This window comes from Hibiscus syriacus, unplaced genomic scaffold (genome assembly GCF_006381635.1).
Source record: "Hibiscus syriacus cultivar Baekdansim isolate YM2019G1 unplaced genomic scaffold, ASM638163v2 tig00110109_pilon, whole genome shotgun sequence".
In the NCBI taxonomy this organism is placed as follows: domain Eukaryota; kingdom Viridiplantae; phylum Streptophyta; class Magnoliopsida; order Malvales; family Malvaceae; genus Hibiscus; species Hibiscus syriacus.
The window spans coordinates 606579-624163 of record NW_024062593.1 but is presented as its reverse complement, the minus strand read 5'-3'; the positions used below and the strand labels follow the sequence as shown (position 1 = coordinate 624163).

General features: G+C 31.7%; 1 protein-coding gene, 1 long non-coding RNA gene and 1 pseudogene across 5 annotated transcripts; 2 read left to right on the top strand and 1 right to left on the bottom strand.

The window, feature by feature from the left end:
* Positions 1-2481: 2481 nt before the first annotated feature.
* LOC120214910 (MADS-box transcription factor 23-like) lies at positions 2482-13535 on the top strand. Of its 3 annotated transcripts, none has more exons than XM_039212714.1 (9): positions 2482-2559; positions 2774-3011; positions 7047-7122; positions 10945-11006; positions 12518-12617; positions 12717-12758; positions 12846-12929; positions 13055-13203; positions 13317-13535. In XM_039212714.1, exons 2-9 carry the CDS (start codon positions 2830-2832, stop codon positions 13327-13329), a joined length of 708 nt encoding a protein of 235 aa, XP_039068645.1. In that variant the 5' UTR covers positions 2482-2559; positions 2774-2829; the 3' UTR covers positions 13330-13535. The 3 variants fall into 3 exon arrangements, with proteins under 3 accessions (XP_039068645.1, XP_039068647.1, XP_039068646.1); XM_039212715.1 differs by having other exon boundaries at positions 2512-2559; positions 2796-3011; XM_039212716.1 differs by lacking the exon at positions 12717-12758.
* Positions 7033-12805, bottom strand: LOC120214915. 2 transcript variants are annotated; one of them, XR_005524910.1, is made up of 2 exons: positions 12470-12805; positions 7033-7570 (listed from the first exon to the last, which is right to left on the bottom strand). It is a non-coding gene; the product is annotated as an uncharacterized LOC120214915 (long non-coding RNA). The 2 variants fall into 2 exon arrangements; XR_005524911.1 differs by having other exon boundaries at positions 7033-7539.
* Positions 13536-16664: 3129 nt separating the features above from the next.
* Positions 16665-17419, top strand: LOC120215034 (annotated as a pseudogene).
* Positions 17420-17585: the final 166 nt, after the last annotated feature.

The following is a 17585-nucleotide window of genomic DNA, read 5'->3' as shown; positions in this document are numbered from 1 at the left end:
GCCTATCTCCGTGTTTCAAGGCATCGGAAACTTAGTATTATCCCTATTAATTTAATGAGCTGTTAAGCGTTATTAAAGTTTTAAAACTTTAGTACTCTAGGTTTGATTTATACGAGGAAACATCGTATCTCGGCTTGACACTGTCACATGGGTCTGACCAATCACAAGCTTTCTCAACAAACATTTACACTTAATCATATTAATTTTGGGTAAACTACTTAGTTGGTCATTCACCTAGATTCTATTTTGGTTACATAACTATTATCTTTTCAAAATTATAATTAACGTTACATTTTGATTATGTTTTGATCATCCGCCGTTAACAAATAAATGGCAATGTTGACATGTCATCATAAGTTAATGTTGCATCACTGTTGAAAATAATAATAATAATATCATGTCAGCATCACTAATAATTTTCTTAACGACGGATGGTCAAAACGTAATTTTATATATGCTTTAAAATGATAATAGTTTAACGACTAAAACAAAAGCTAATTAATATGTGACTGACCATATAGATAATTTACCCTTAATTTTTCTATCGTTTTTAAAAATATTATTTTCTTTTAAAATGTAAATTTCAAGTAATCATGGATGGACTTAGGTGGGGACGGGTGGAGGCGGTCACCTTCCTAAAAATTTTAAATTTCTATATATTTTATATATTTTCTTTGTATTTTCTATTGAAAGTTTGTTTTTCCCCCTAAAATTTTTATAAATTTATCTCCCTTAAAATTTTATAAGTTCGCTCCCATAACATAAAATCTTACTTATATTCCTATGAATAACTAATATTATAAATGCACTTGTATCATCTCAAATTTTACCTTCATTGTAAATTACATAGTCAATTACTAAATTGATGGCAAAAATTCTTTAGACACCAACTTAAGAGAAATTACATAGTTCAAGTATCAAATATTTATTTAAGTATAAATTAAATTATTATCTTTATTATTATATTAAAAATAAAAATTTGATTAATAGAGTCTAATAAAATATTTGATTATATTTTTAAATAATTTGTGGCGACTATAACAAATTTACAGATGAAAAAAACACCGGGTTATTCCAAATTATTTATTAGAGTAAACTATACATTTAGTATCTAACTATCACTTCTGTTCAATTTTGGTCATCTATATTTTCAAAATCATACCTAACGTTTAGTTTTAGTTTCTTTTTGGTCACCCTTCACTAAAAAATTAACAAAATTGCTAACATGTATTTTGGTCATTGTTAATTTTTAACTATGGATGACAAAAAAATCAAAAGTAAGTGTTAGGTATGATTTTGAAACAAAAAGGCATAATGACAAAATTAGTTCCCAATGTTTGTATAAATGGCCACTTTACTCCTATTCTTTTTTTGAGCATTTTAGCCCCCAATATTTCAATTTTTTTATCAAAATTGCCTTTGTTGGGTAAAAACCATTAGTTGACTACTGATCAACTCATATTATTGATATGATATTTTAATATGTGTTTAATTAATGATGTGACATTGTGTCCTGTCATACAAAATGATGACATGTGTCATGTCACACAAAGTGATGACATGATATGTGTCACATCACCAAAATGATGATGTGATAAATGTCATGTTATTAATTGAATATATGTAAAAATGACACGTTAACAACATATGTTAACCATTAATCAACTAACAATTTTCATCCAACAACGGTTATTTTGACTAAGAAAATGAAACTTTGGGAGGGCTAAAAGGCTCCAAAATGATAGAGGGTTAAGTGATCATTTGTGCAAACGTTAGGTATTAATTTTATCATTATAGGAAATAAAAATGGTTAGATGATCAAAACAGAATAAAAGCGATAGTTGAGTACTAAACGGATAATTTATCTTATTTATTATTAAACAATAAAATATGATATCCTTTCAAACAATTAGTATTTAATTACATTTGCATTTTCATTTTAATTATTAATTATAAAACTTGAATAAATAATCATTGGATCTCCTCGATTTGTTAGCTAACGTGTCAATCATCTATACGTCAATGTTACAGTGCTTTCACTTTTCCACTGCCACTTTTATCAGTAATTCCACGTCAGGCAACCCACGAATGCTGAGAGCACTGAGAGTTCATAGATTACTAACTTCTCCAAATCACCTTCGAGTGCATCATTAGTCTACTCGCTTTCGCCTTCCGACGCGTGTCCTTTCAAAATCTACCTATGCAACACTAAAACTTCAACAGTTCTCCCAATCCTCTCCCTTATGTCAACAGAGCTTTGTTTGATTCACCGCGACAGATGTCGCTCAAATTAAGCGGGTAAGTATCTTATGCACATACTCGCGAGAGTAGGTCTATAATAAAACCGCTAAGCTGTTTGGGCTCAGTGGTTTAAGCGCTAAAAGGTGGTTTTTCCTGTGATGTTTGAAAACCGCTTACAGCGTTTTCCATTTACAGCATAAATACAATTTCTTCTCTCAATCAGTTCATTTCTCTCTCGAAAGTTGTCTTCCAAAGAGAAGGGAAAAATAAAAATACACGAAAAGCACTTGCGTCTCTTCATAATTAGCTTCAAAACAAGTAAGCTTTCCTCTCTCTCTCTATATCTCTCTCTCTCTATATCTCTCTCTCTCTATATATATATCCCTAAATGGCTAAATATTTTTTGGCAGCTCGAAATCATATTTTGTGTCATAATTTACTTTATTTTCCGATTAATTTCGTTTTTCTTAGTATGTAATTATGCGTGTTGGGCTTGGATTTTTGTTTTGGACATTGATTTAAGATTTTCTAGGGCTAAATTGGGGGAGATCTAGGCGAGAGAAACAGTTGAAAACCCCTTAGATTTCAATGGGAAGAGGAAAATTAGTGATTCGAAGAATTGACAATTCGACAAGCAGGCAAGTGACTTTCTCAAAGAGAAGAAATGGATTGTTGAAGAAAGCGAGGGAGTTATCGATCCTTTGCGATGCTGAAGTTGGATTAATCATCTTTTCCAGCACCGGCAGGCTTTACGATTATGCCAGCACTAGGTCAGTTTCTCCTTCTTTACTTTTTATTTTTATTTTTTTGGGTTTTTTTTATTTATTTCTTACATATTTATTTATATATATTTAATAATTTTGTTACCTGAAAGCTGTTGCTTGTTTAGATTTACAAGGAAACATAAATGATAATTATGTATAAGGTATTATTGGGTCTTCCCCCTTGAAACATGCATGCAAATTCTAAGTTTGAACATGAACATGTTTGAAATTATATAAATAATGAAGAAGAAACTAAAAGCCATTGAAGTTTCTTTTATTGATGGCAAGTACCAGAAGTTTTTGTTTATGTTATTTGAATATAAGATGGTAAGTGTGAATATATACTTTTTGTTAAAAGAAATTATATATGAAGAATAGTATGAAATATTTTCGAATGAAATAAAAAACCTGATTAACATAGTTTTTAGTTGCGGAATAAACTTCCCTTTTCTCTTCTTTAGCAGAGCATTTAAAAATCCAAATACATGCTAACAGTTTTGGATATACAGCCACAACTCGTCATGATTATTTTCTTTTAATTAAAACAAAACTAAATAGTATTATCTTTAATCCCATATTTTTCTTGAGCTTGATCTTATTTCGAATTCGTTTGTTCAACCTTATTTGTTTTGATTACTGTTGTTTCTCTTCTTAGAAATGTTAACAAGGGAAGGTTATTTTGAATACTGTTATTTTAAGGATGGTTATTTGAAGCAATTAGGTTAAATCTTGAGTACTTATAGACTTATGTTAGGATGTACCATCCTGAAAACACTTGCTATTACTTTCTAAACAATATACATATAAATATATTTTTATATACGGCATTATTATCTTCTATACTGGTGATAATTTTTTTTAATTATCTAAGTTAATTGGTTTAAAAATCCGTTATGTGTCTATGCAATTTTGTTGATTTCTGCTATGATGCATGCATGGCTGTCTGTTTATTTGTATGTATGAATATGAGAATATAAAGAAAATTAAGAATGGTTAAGAGTAGTCTTGGCTTAATCACTCCATTTTTCATTTGCTTTGAGGGTTCTGGTTTGATGCGCATACATACATCCATGCATGCATGTTTTGTTTATTTTTTAATCAGATTATGATTTGTATTTAGAAAAAAAAGTTATAACTTGGATAATAATATATGTAGTATGTATGTATGCAGATGAGAATAGAAAGAAAATTAAGAACGTGTAAGCGTAATCTTGCATAAATTACACCATTTTTCATTGGCTTGGAGAGGTTGATGCATCATGCATGCATGCGTGCTTGCTTTTATCATTTCTGTCAAGTCCGATCGGATTTGTGCATATAAATGTCAGTATCATCATGCATGCATGCGTGCTTGCTTTTATCATTTACCATAAAATATTTAATGAGCAATGGTTCCGATGTGCTTGGAGGTTCATTCTATTGAGTATTTTCTTCCATTCTTTTCTTTTTCTTATTTTTTAAAATGTTAATATTCCTTTAAATTTATAACAATATTATTAGTTATGCGTAGGTACGAAGCTCCCTTAGGGCTCAAGGGGGCTTGGCCCTGTTAAAATTTATATATTCAATATAATTTTGGTTTAATAGTATTTTGGTTCAAGTAAAAATAAATATTTAAATTTAAAAAATATAAAATATAAAATTTTATTAAATATTTAATCAAGTAGGGGTCGAACTAAAGAATTATAAGTCCGTGTTCTCAAATTTTTGGTCTAATTACAATTTAAGTCATTGAAAGTTATATTAGACAAATTAGAAGTTGTCTTTTGAGTTTTTTTTTAATTTAGGGTGAATATAAGGTAATATTTGTACAAATATTTTCAACTATTTGACAATGAACACTCATACCCCTACATACGTGCTTAAACTCGAGACCTCAAGGATAATAACAATCCCTTAATCACTAAGGTCGCTTGGTTCATGCTGAATTTCGAGTTTAAATACCTAATAAGTCTTTATATTTTTCTTAAATAGTCTAATATTTCGACCCCTGCCAATATTTAATTCTGGCTCCATCCCTGGTTATGCACAAAACCTTAACTCTGAGACACCCAAACATTTTTATATTAAGAAAATCAAATAAATTTTTGAATAATTTAGTTCAGGAAATCATCAAACTTATGACTACATTTTAAGCGAATCATTGAACTTTAAAAAATTTTATATTACTCCTCAAATTATAATTTTCATTTTAAATAAACTTTAAATTTAAAACATTAAATACCAATCTTTAAACAATATCATTATATTTCATCATTCTATTATCGTGTGTTATTAACTCTTCTGGTTAAAAAATAATATATTTTCAAATGTCTTAAGCATTGAATCCACAACCTTTTAAAAAATTTAATTTGTTTATCAATCTTCAAACTATCATTATTATTCTATTTTGATTCTTATCTTAATATATCCTTTAAAATTTTATTTATTTTTGATTTATTTTAAATTTAGTTCAATGGTTCAATTTCTAGGACCTTAAAAATATGTTAATTTTTTAACCAATAAATTTAATGATACATTAATGAGTAGATTAAAATGAAACAATAATGATGATTTAAGAATTGATATAGAATATTATGAATTTAAATATCAATTAGAACACGGTTGTAATTTGAGAACTTATATAAAATATTTTAAAATTTAGATACTAATTTAAAATGAATGTCATGATTTGAAGATCTCTGGTGCAATTATCTCTAAAGAAAAATAAGAATAAAAAAGTTGAAATATTATACTATTTATTATTATTGTTATTATCATTGTTATTAATAAAAGAGGGGTTGTAGGTATAGGATGAGATATAAATTAAGGTTCACTTGAAATCTTTCACTAATTGAATATCACTTTAAGGAATGATTGTTTGAACCAGTTAGGCTACATTTTGACTTCATTAACCCCTTATAGCCTTATTTTAGAAACTTAAATCATAAAAATACTTCTTATTTTCACGTGACGAATCTAAAGATATTTTTAAAAGTGAACATATATATATTAATAATATAAATTTTTATATGAAAAAAGTATAAACAAAATTTTTATTAGTAAAATAAACAATTATCATAAAATAATTTAGATTTCAAAACGAACACATACTTTGAAACACAACTACACCCGCAACTGCACTCCCACATACATTCATATGTAATCCACAATGATGTCAACTTTAAGACAGTAAACCTTTAAAAACATACCATAGGTTTGTATTAATTCAGTTTAACATTTTTTAAAAGATTTTCATGAGTTATACTTTTACCTGTATTGGTAATACAATGCTTTTATAAAGTATTTATCTTTAGAAAAAAAAATCCTTAAAAACATACCATAGATTTGTATTAATTCAGTTTAACACTTTTTAAAAGATTTTCATGAGTTGCCTTTTAAATGAGAAGTGAATTGAGAGATAATAAAGGAAAACAAGATTTTTTTTCTTTGTATATTTCAAATGAAACTTTATTTTGGGTTAGCTAAAAATTTGAACACAATGTTATCTATAGGGTGGAAGGGAGTATTTTTTTTGCATTCCATAAGTTATTAACATCTCTTTAAATTTACATATATTAACGGATCTATAAATTTAAGAATGAGGTCTAAAATTTTAATATTCTTTTCTGTAAGTATGATTTTTTTTTAATTTTTTTCTTTAACATTTAAACTAAATTTAACTATTTTTTTTCTCAAAATAATGATAATACATTTACCTCTTATGGGGCTTAGTACATCCACTATTGTATATATATATATATAATATAATTTCAAAATGAAACCATCCATTTATCGCATCTATTTCATAATTCTTTATTATTGTTAAAATTTATACCTTAAAAAACAAGTATAAAAAATATTTTTAATACATCTTAATTAAAATACCATTTTAATAACATAGTAAATGTAAGGTTGTTTTCAGATTTCTTCTCTTTTATATTAGCTTCTTCCAATTAGAAACATTGATTTCAAAAATGTACAATGCATTTAGAAATTACCGTTCAATGTAAACGCGGAACATAAATAAGAGAACTGATTCTATTTGTATCATGTTATCAGCATGAAATCTGTAATAGAACGCTACAAGAGGGTAAAAGAAGAACATCAAGTGAGGAATCCTGCTTCAGAAGTCAAGGTAAATTATATATTAACTGCTTCCATTTAATCCATAAAAATTATCCCTGTTGGACACAATTGTTTGCAAGAACCATTCATATCATTGTCTATCACTTCTTTAAAGCCATATAAGCATCTACCTTCCACTTGCTCAAAAAAAAACATCTACCTTCCAACGTTACATCTTCCTCTTTTAAAGGCATATTCCTTTCAGTCTCCAACTTTCTTAGTAAGATAGTAATAAGAACATGGACAACTACAAATATATATCCGCATCAATTTGAGGAACCAAAACAGCAACCGTGCTTTTATCACTTTGACTATTCATCTTCAGCTTTCTTTCAAAATGAGGACCATCGACAGAAAGAAAGAGAAGCGGAGAAAGAACCTGGCTTTACTTTGAGAGACGGAGCCATGCGATGGAAACCCATGTTGCCTGACAATGGGAAATTATATCATGTTTCCCACTACATGTAGAGTTTAAGATCTCAAAAACAATGCAAGCTTCGGCTACACAGATATCAGCTTAAGCATGGAGCTTCTAGGACTTCTATACCATGAAATGTTCAACATAGTAGAAAATGAAATCCAACCAAGTCTAAGAGTATATTCCTTTAAGCAAAACCATCGTAGTATTCCTTGTCAGTTGAAGGTAACTTTGAAGATTTTAGAAACCATCAGAACAAAAGCTTTACAAGGCTAAACCCTAGAAGCCCTCTTATTAAAGTCTCCATGCTAGTATCGAGTCTACTATAGAAATGAATTCCCACCGCATTAGCCATTATATTCTGCCAAATAGCATGAGAAGAACCCTCTTTCCTTTTTCTTTTCCTTTTTTGCGTACAACAGAAAAATGCTTGTTGAAATCTCAGCAATGAACCAAAAGTAGACATTCATACTATAATCTTCTAGACAGATGTTGCACACCTATATTTAAAGTCAAGAGGTAAAATTTACAGCAACCAACAACTGGAAGGATACAAGGATACGTGTTGGGAGGTAGGGGATCCAAGGCTTGCTGACACTATTGGAGTGTGCCCTCCTAAGCTGAGGAAGGATACGTGTTGGCACCCCCCTCCACCAGATTTCTTTAAGTTCAATGTGGGTGGGGCGGTAAGGTCTGATGGTTTACAAGGAGGAATAGGGGGAATTCTGAGAGACTCGAACGGCTCTAAGCTTATCTCCTTCTCTACTGCTGTGGGTCCTGGTCCGCCGTTGTTTGCTGAGTTGAAAGCAATCAAAGAGGGAATTGTTGTTTTTCTTTCATCTCATTGGGCGGGGAAAGGTAGATTAGTGATAGAGAGTGATTGTTCTAAGGTAGTGGATTGGATCTTGAGGCCTATTTTGACCCCCTCTTTTTTCAGAACTTTGGTCGGGGACATTGCTGCCCTAGTTTCTGCTAAGGACATTTTGGTTAGATGGGTCCCTAGGAGCTATAATTGTGAGGCGGACAAGCTAGCTAAGGAGGGGATAGGTTGAACGTTTTGAGTGTCATCGTTGGTATGTTGTGTTTCTGTTAGGATTTGTCAGTGTAAAGTGTATCTTATGTAATTCGGTTTATTAATAAAATTGAGGTACTCTTTTCCTCCTTCAGGTTGTTGCCTCTTTTTAAGAGGCAACGATGACGGAGGTTTTTAACGAGACCTCCTATTCCTATAAAAAAAAAAACAACTGGATGCCTTCAGTGCTTGAAGGTTGCAGACAGATCGTTTTTATCAAACTATTGAAGGTGTTAGATGAGTAAAACATCTTCAAGTAAAACGTCCTCTGTTTAAAGTGCACCATGTATCCTTTTCCCCACTGCAATCCTCAAGTGTTCATATACTCTCAGAAGTGACTTCGCAATTCAAGAATCATAACCTCCTTCAGTGTCCAGAGTAACTTACAACTGTTTTTCTTTCCACTGCATCTGCAGGTTTATGTTCAATAAGACTCCAACATAACTACTTCTGCCAAACAACTGTATTTCCTAACTGTATGATGCCACCCTCTGCTCAAACTCTAAAGCAACAATCCTATCATACAGTCAGCAATATCCACCATTTGCAACCTCAAGTATCTTATGTAATTCTGGGGTATTAATAAATTGAGGTATATTAATAAATTGAGGTACTCTTTTCCTCCTTCAGTTAGTTGTCTCTTCTTAAGAGGCAACGATGAGGGAGGTTTTTAACGAGACCTCCTATTCCTACATGGCTTCATGAAACATGCATAAACATGGCTAGTGAAAAGGAATTTCCAAGCAAACCAGGAGGTGATTTGAAAAATTGGGCCCGACCAACATCTAGGGTTGATTTCTAACTCGTGTGCCTGGTGAACTAGAGATTTACTCTCAAGCATAAAAAGTTTATGCATGTCCATCTTCACATTCAAGAAGAAAATCAAATAGAAAACTTATTACTAGTGAGGGAAAATGACAGACGAGAGAGAGAGAGAGAGAGAGAGAGAGAAGGCATCGATATGCAAATGTCAAAAGATGCCGATCAGACACAGACCCAACACTAGAATGAAACTCTGAAAATTAGACAAAATAATACCTCCATATCTACAGATATAATGAAAGGAACATATGTTTTCCTCAGAATGCACCAAGGTTGACCACCACACACTTAAGCATAAAAACTAGAATTGGGGTTAAGAGTGACTTCGATAACTAATGAAGATAAATGACTTTTACTGTCTTAGAAATAAACTCTCCCCAAAGAACATTAGAAGATGTCTCCAAATAAAAGCTATCCGTATCAATTTTGTACTCTTAGTCCCCTTTGGTACATTACATTCTAATAGCGTTCAAGGTCATGCTATCAATAGAGCGCTACTACAAGATAATAGAAGTGTTTTGAACACCTTTAGGCAAGAAACGTTTAATGAAGTGCATTACTAGGTGCATCTAGGCAGCTAGGCTAGCTTTTTGTAAAACAATAGGAGTTAAAAAAGTTGGCCTGACTTAAGTTCTTTTAAAGGTACTTTATTATGCCTTCCTCTCTTCACCTGAGCAATTTTATTATGCCTTAGGCAAACGCTTTTTTACTCAAAAATACCCTTCCAAAAATTATTTATGGATTTAGTACTCTCCCCTGATGGCACCCTTTTAGATGATCGGAAGCGCAAAATAGGGCAAAGGCGTGCCTTGTTAGCCATGCCTTTGTCCTACGTGACACGTCCACTCAACAAACAAATTTAAATTTCGAGAAATGGATAGAGTGACCTATGTGACGCGCTTTTTATTGGAAAGTATGTTTGAAAAGACTTTTCATCTCAAAATATCTTGTTCTTTATTGCTTGTGGCAAATTAGTCTTTAATAATTGTTACAACAAACCCAAGACTTAATAGATGTGTGTGGTAACACCACTCAAGACTCCTCTTCAAGAACAACATCACCAAGGCCATCAACCTAACACGAGGTAAAGAGGAACAATGAAAAACAACCTGAGATTCGCTGCCATGTTATACATCCAACCCAAAATCAATTGGTGATAGGTTGAAGGACACGTCTCTATATTAAGAATTGCAAAAAAGCCAGGAAAGAAGAATCTAACTCAAACTTGTCAAAAGGTAGTTTAAGCTTGCAAATAACTTCAGTTTGAGTAATAAATCACTTGGATGCATTAAAGTTGCAAAATATGTGAACCCAACAAAAAAGTATGTTGAGTCATAGGTTAAATCCATGTAACTCACAAGTAGTTGACATTGCATTGACATTGAATAAAGACTATTCTACCAAGTTCTTTGACATGTACTTCAATTTTTAAATCTCTTTTTACATTAGTTTAAAAATAAAATATTTCAGATTCAAGAATATGATCCTTACTTAATACTAATTGACTTTGTACTTGATAGTTTTGGCAGAGGGAGGTAGCAAGCTTGAGACAACAACTACAGTACTTGCAAGAATACCACAGGTACTAAAAGCCTCTATTTCATCACCACTAAAACAATATTTAAGAATCTTTGGATTTGTAAATCTAAAGCAAGAAGCTAGAAACTTCTATAAAATGTAAAAATCATGCCTCAAAATATTTTTGTAGTAACAAATGCATCAACTACATAGTTTCCAAAACTAAATTTTATGATCATGTTTGCGTATCTTAACGGGAGAAGTACAGTGAAGAACAAGGATGGATCCAAGATTTTTGTTCAAAGGGGAAAATTAATATATAAAAAGTTTCTTACATCACTATAGTACATTACAAAATTTCTCCATGGCTTTGATAGTTTCGAAGCCTAATGAAAATTTTAAAGTTTCAATACCAATAACAATTTTTTCTACATATATAATCATTCACTCAAGAATCTCCATTCAAAATGGACATTTTCTTCGAAAGGTTCTTTGGCTATAGTCTACATCAAATTATTTTGTATATACAGAAGAAAACTATGGTACAACCCCTTTGTTTATTTGGCATTTCTTTCACAAAGTCACTTTTCTAAGTTCTTTTCTATATTGGTCCCTGTTATTTTTATTAATGGTTGGTTCAATGTTTACTTTTGTCATGTTTTATATTATTTTTTGAATGAAAAACAAGAGAGGTAGAAAACAAGTTTTTGGTTTACTCTGTGTTGTTTTATAGTTTTTCAAAGCTTTGAAGGGTCCAATATCAATAAACTCAAAGTTCCTTCAAAGTTTCATATGATATCCTATTATTTTTCGAGGTCATCTTTTATTATAGAAATGTTTATTATTTTCAATATTAAAATGATGTGAGATAAATATTTTAATATTTTGTTAATTTCCATAGGGTGAAATATGACCTTTAATTTTTAGAGTACTTTTATAATATAAACAAAGGGTGATTAACAATTGAAATTTGTTGAAGAAATCATTTCACCTTCTAATTAACTCCCGTAGTCTCATTGTTCATGACAAAATGTTCTAGGAGTTTAACTGCCAACTATCAAATTGAGCTTTCTAATTCCTAAAACGACTACAATATTTTCCTAAACAAATATATAAAAATCACCACGCTTTGCTTATAGATAACATTTTCCTTCATGATCATGCTTGTCATATGTACACCTAAATCATCTTCTTAGCTATTTGAACACAACTATTCTCAAACTTTAGATGAACATGGATAAGAATAGTCTTCAACATAAGAAAAATACCAACTTTAAGGAAAACTAAAACTCCCAAAACTATCTCCATTTTTCAACACTGGTGATTTAGGCATCCTATAATACAGATCTTGCATATAATTTAAATAAGCAAAGCAACTCTTGCCATGGAGATTTCAAGAAATGTTAGTATATATTGCATGACATCCATAACATGATATTAGAAATAGCAAAGATCACTTGAAATAACAAGAAAGCATTAATAGTTGATAAGAACCTTTAAAAAATGATACGGTGAGATTTTCCATACCATGTGATGAGGAATAGCATACATAAATTCCACTTTGATGGGTTGCAGGCAATTGATGGGAGAAGAACTATCTGGCTTAAGCATCAATGATCTACAAAAACTGGAAAACCAACTTGAAATGAGTTTGAAAGGTGTCCGCATGAAAAAGGTATGACACCATATGAATTGGATGAAATTTTCACCAACCACATTCAAGATCAAATGATAATATTTATGCAATTACTCCTATGCTATTTTCTGCTTGCAGGATCAAATGCTAAGCGACGAAATCAAAGAGCTAAACCACAAGGTTTAACATAAACTTTTGTTGCATTTCTATTCAAGTTTTCATGTTTGAAATTTTCTTGTTAGGTAACATTCAGTTATTGGATTGCAGGGACACCTCATTCATCAGGAGAGTCTAGAACTGCATAAGAAGTTAGACCTCATGTGCCAAGAAAATACTGAACTTAAAAACAAGGTACCGGATTAGATCATTTATAATACCATTATGCCATGAGTCCCATGAAATATTCTTGAGTTATAAGCAAATGAAGATTTTCCTCACGATAATCAGTCCTAAATAGCACAATTTTTGGGTCTTAGGTTTATGGAACACAAGCAAATGAAGCTAGCAGAAGCCCCCACACAGACACTTTCAACAATGGATATGATCTGCATGCACCTGTTCATCTCCAGTTAAGCCAGCCCCTACCTCTTAAGAATGATGCACCAGAAAAATCAATGAAGTTGGGGTAATTCTTCCACTCAATACAGTTTTAAAAGCTACAGCAAACAGAATCCAAGTAAGAAAGCATATTTTTTTTTCAATATCAATCCTAAAAGTAACTTCTCAAATTTCCAACAGATTACAACTGTAATAGCAAACTTGTCGGACAACTATGGATGGACATCATCAGTACCCTCTCAAAAACCATCCTGCGGTTAAAACTAAAGCTTCTCCCAGTGGCCTTCATGTTCCATCAATTAGATAAAGTATGTACTTCAGCATACAAAAGAAAAGAAAATTATCTTAAATATTTCATGAAACAAACTTTAGGGTTCTGTAATGAATAGAGAAATACATTATTGGATGTAAATTTACGAAATAATTAGAATGCACTGCTTGTGTCTGATGTTACTCTAGAGTCAACTGCCTTGTTAACTTGTGTTTGACGGTATTGATTTACTGACTGCAAATTGCAATTGTACTAGTGTTATCCAATAAAAACAATTTCTCGTTTTGGTTTTCGTTTCTTCTAATAGCTTCACATTATTGATATATATATTAAAATATTTTAAAGCTGAAAAAAATGAGAGGCAGGGAGGACCAAATAAATTACTGCTTATTTATATAAATATAATAGGGCACTAACAATGCAACAAGCAATGCAATTTCATAATCAGAAATAACTTGGGCAATCCATTGCATTACTAAAACCATGCTTGAATAATTAGTAACTGCTTTAGACAGGCCAAAAGTTTTCTAAGCACACTATCTTGAACGGACGGTCAACATTTCACTAGATACTCCATTCCACTCATTATCTCTTCAACAGTAATTGTATTGACTACAGTTTAGAAAAATATTGCGATCAACTACGAACCATATTTGAGGGGATGTATAAGATATGTTTTTACCTTTCTATTTAAGGGGATGTATAAGATATGAGCATTTAAAAGTTACTTTGGAATCAAGTTTATTGAGTTCAACGTCCCAATTAATACTAGCTGTAAATGTGAAAAATTCATCCAAAATTCTAAGCATGGAGTGTCCTTTTGGGTCTATTGACCTACAGTCTTTAAGTACCATAATTTAATCACTCTACCTTCTTGTTTATTGTTGAAGCTTCTTTTTGAAATGAATCAAACTTCAATCCAGAGACATAGCACAACTAGAATTTTCAATAAAATAGGCAACCAAGTATTTACTATTCCGAGTTTATCCTGTTGCATTCATTTGCACAATTTATTTATAGAAGCCATAATTAAGTAATCATATTTGAGACAAATGATATAGTCTTTTAGGAACTAATCGGATGCAAAAATATAAAAATAACATAAATGAAAATTTTAATGGAGTTCAATCCAGTTTTCTTCAAGTGATAAGGAATTGATGAATTGGGTACACGCTGTATGAGAATTACACGGCTTATATTTTAGGTAACAATGAAGTAAATTAAACCCAAAGCTATCTATTAATTATCATTCCACTTCAGGAATGCTTTATATTTATAAAAATAAAAAAAAAAAAGAAACAAAAAGTATAGGAAATTTTAACCTTAAAAATCCAGGTAAAGTTGTAACTCTCTTTCCTAGCAGGCCCGTATTGCACAACTCAAAGATTTTATGTTGTTAAAGGTCTTCCAAGTAAAAGTTTAAGAAGATTGAAGGTATTTGTTACACACACCTTTTCTAACACCAGAACCCCAAGTATAAACGATGCAAACCTGTATAATTTCCAACAGACTTACCAATAAGCAGAAAAATTTTATTGACAATCCTATATAATTGAACTAATACTTCCATTAATGTTTAGGAATTTATTTGAGTGCTACTCTTACTGATAGCAATACTTTACTAAGAACCCAAAAGACTTATCAAAGAAGAAAAATGATAAATTCCAATTGCTAAACTAAAACGAAAAGAAGAAGAAGAAGAAGCAAATTGCTACTGATGGAATAACTTAAGAGTTCATTGATAAAATTTATTAAAGTTCCCCTCAAATGTTTACATACCAAAAAATCAATCAATACAAATCTATTACCCCCTCCACAGGAAGCAAGCACACTATGACAGTAAAACATAACTCACAAACAATGACTACTTATCCAAGAAAACCACAACAACACCATTTTACTTAAAGATGGTACTCCAATTAAAAATAATTCAAACAAAAAGCTTTAGAAAGCAGCAGCATTAATATAGGTTAGAAATTCAATTAACAATTACATAGATTGACAATGCAAATAATAACATTGCAGGAACCCGGTTAAAATTAGTTTCAAATACAATAACCATAACAAACAACAACCTAAATCAATTCAGCTACTCATATACAAAGAATATAATCAAAGACCAGCTATTTTGATTTTACATCCACTATTCTATGCCACTTAAAAACGAAGACATTATGATCTAACAAGATAATCACAGATAGCAAGTCTATAAACAGCAACTCCCTATCTAAAATGTTTTTTCATTTGTCATTTGAAAGCATAATCAATTTCCTTACTCTTTTCTTTTCATTAATACGAGAATACTTTCGCTAATTCCAACTCACTTACATCATATAAATACTACCCCTGACAAATTGACCATACAATAAAACCATGTGTCTTTCATAGAGAAAAGCCCTAATTCACAACCGCATTCTAACAGCCAAGACCAACGGCTTCAATACACAAAATTCACAACATTTCCCTTCCACTAATTAAAAAGAATCAATGTTTATCAAAACCAATAAAACAAACACTCTTTCATGATGAGTTTTAGTTTCTAGGGTGCAATTCCAGTGTCAGGAAAAAACATAGTAGAGCATAGCTAACAATAGCAATTAGAACTCTTCCTAAAAGAAGGATTAAAACAGGGGGTAATCCAACAAAACAGTAGCAAACTGAAAAAAATACGTTTACAATAATGTGTAATTTCATTCATTCGAGACGATTAAGTGATGAAAACATGCAAAACTCACAACTATAGACGATGTCATACAACCATTACCGTACAGCGATGTCGCCATGAAAGTTCTCAATGAAAAGCATCTGTACGGACGAAACTACAAAAAACAAATAGCGGAACCATCGTCAAAGTGAAGACGAAAACAACGAGGAATCAGTGAAAATACAAATGATAAGGAGATAGATCTGATTTTCGATCCAAAATCGAAAGGTACTGTGCTCGTTAATCATAAACTTAGAGAGAGAATAAAATATCTTCGCCAACTTACACGAATGACAAATCCTTGTTTATCATGTAAACATGACAGCCCCTTTTATATTCTCTGCACACATAATTAAGTGCATTATGTGTACTTGTACAGGTGTCGCTTCTTTAATTGCCCCCGTTATCTAAAAAAATTTAATAAAACACAAATGATCATTAATATTTGAATAACTTTTCATTTATCCTATTGAAGTTTTAAAATTAATATTTTGGTCATTAACATTATTAATTTATAAATAAATTAATCATTCGAACGTTGATCGCCGTTAACATGAATGACAAAAAGCTTACATGGCCTGTTGACCGCTGCATGAATATAGAACATGGGGGGTGAGATTGAGGAAGTAAGTTTTTAGATCAAAATCAAATTGAAATTCCAGATTCTTGTTAAAATCACCCGAGACTTTAAGGTTTCGGAAGTTTCCAGAGATTACAGGAAACTGGTCTCGGAGTTTGCTGAAGCTGGAATGTTCGGAAAGATATGGCATGCAGCCATTTCCCCACTCACATTTGTAGCTCTAACGTTTCTCGTTGTTCTTTATGGTGTTTTGAGATGCCACAGCGTGTGGGCGCATCCAGGTTTAGCCATGTTGTTGGGCTTGCTTTGGATGCAAAGCGCATATGTCAGCCCACGGTTCTGGCCATTATCAAGTAATGTCCAATCGTGGCTACAACAAGGTTGCCCAAATGATTTATAGGAATTGTTTAAGCGGGATTAACATTGCCTGGTAAAAACGGACTCACGATGCTCATCACATTGCCTGCAACAGCCTGGTCCCTGGGTCACGATCACGATCTCTGACACATCCCGGTTTGCTCATCTCCTCACGTTTCTTCACTTCAATCGCATCTAGCTTTTATGGAAGGAAGTTAAGTTTCGACCCTTTTGCGATATTCTTAACCAGTTACCAACGCTAGACATATCACCCTGTCATGATTGTAGCAAGGCTCAATTAGTTCGTTCAAACATTCTTGCTTTTGTTCTCGAAACGTGAAGTCCCAGACAGAGGTTTCAACATAGTATGAATGTAACATACTCGATACTTGTATAGAATACATCATAAATATAAAATACACCATAAAATCATACTTGGATCTAAGGTTTTAAATAGAGTTCGCGGTCACGTTTTCGGTCGGGTCGCGTTTATCACTGTTGCGGATATAACAATTGCTATTGCGGTCATTGCGGATA

What these genes read in the sequence shown, in the direction of transcription:
- LOC120214910 (XM_039212714.1), top strand. Translation starts at nt 2,830, where the DNA reads ATGGGAAGAGGAAAATTAGTGATTCGAAGAATTGACAATTCGACAAGC. An exon ending in ATCCTGCTTCAGAAGTCAAG is followed by an intron (nt 7,123 to 10,944) that starts GTAAATTATATA and finishes TGTACTTGATAG; the next exon opens with TTTTGGCAGAGGGAGGTAGC. An exon ending in TACTTGCAAGAATACCACAG is followed by an intron (nt 11,007 to 12,517) that starts GTACTAAAAGCC and finishes GATGGGTTGCAG; the next exon opens with GCAATTGATGGGAGAAGAAC.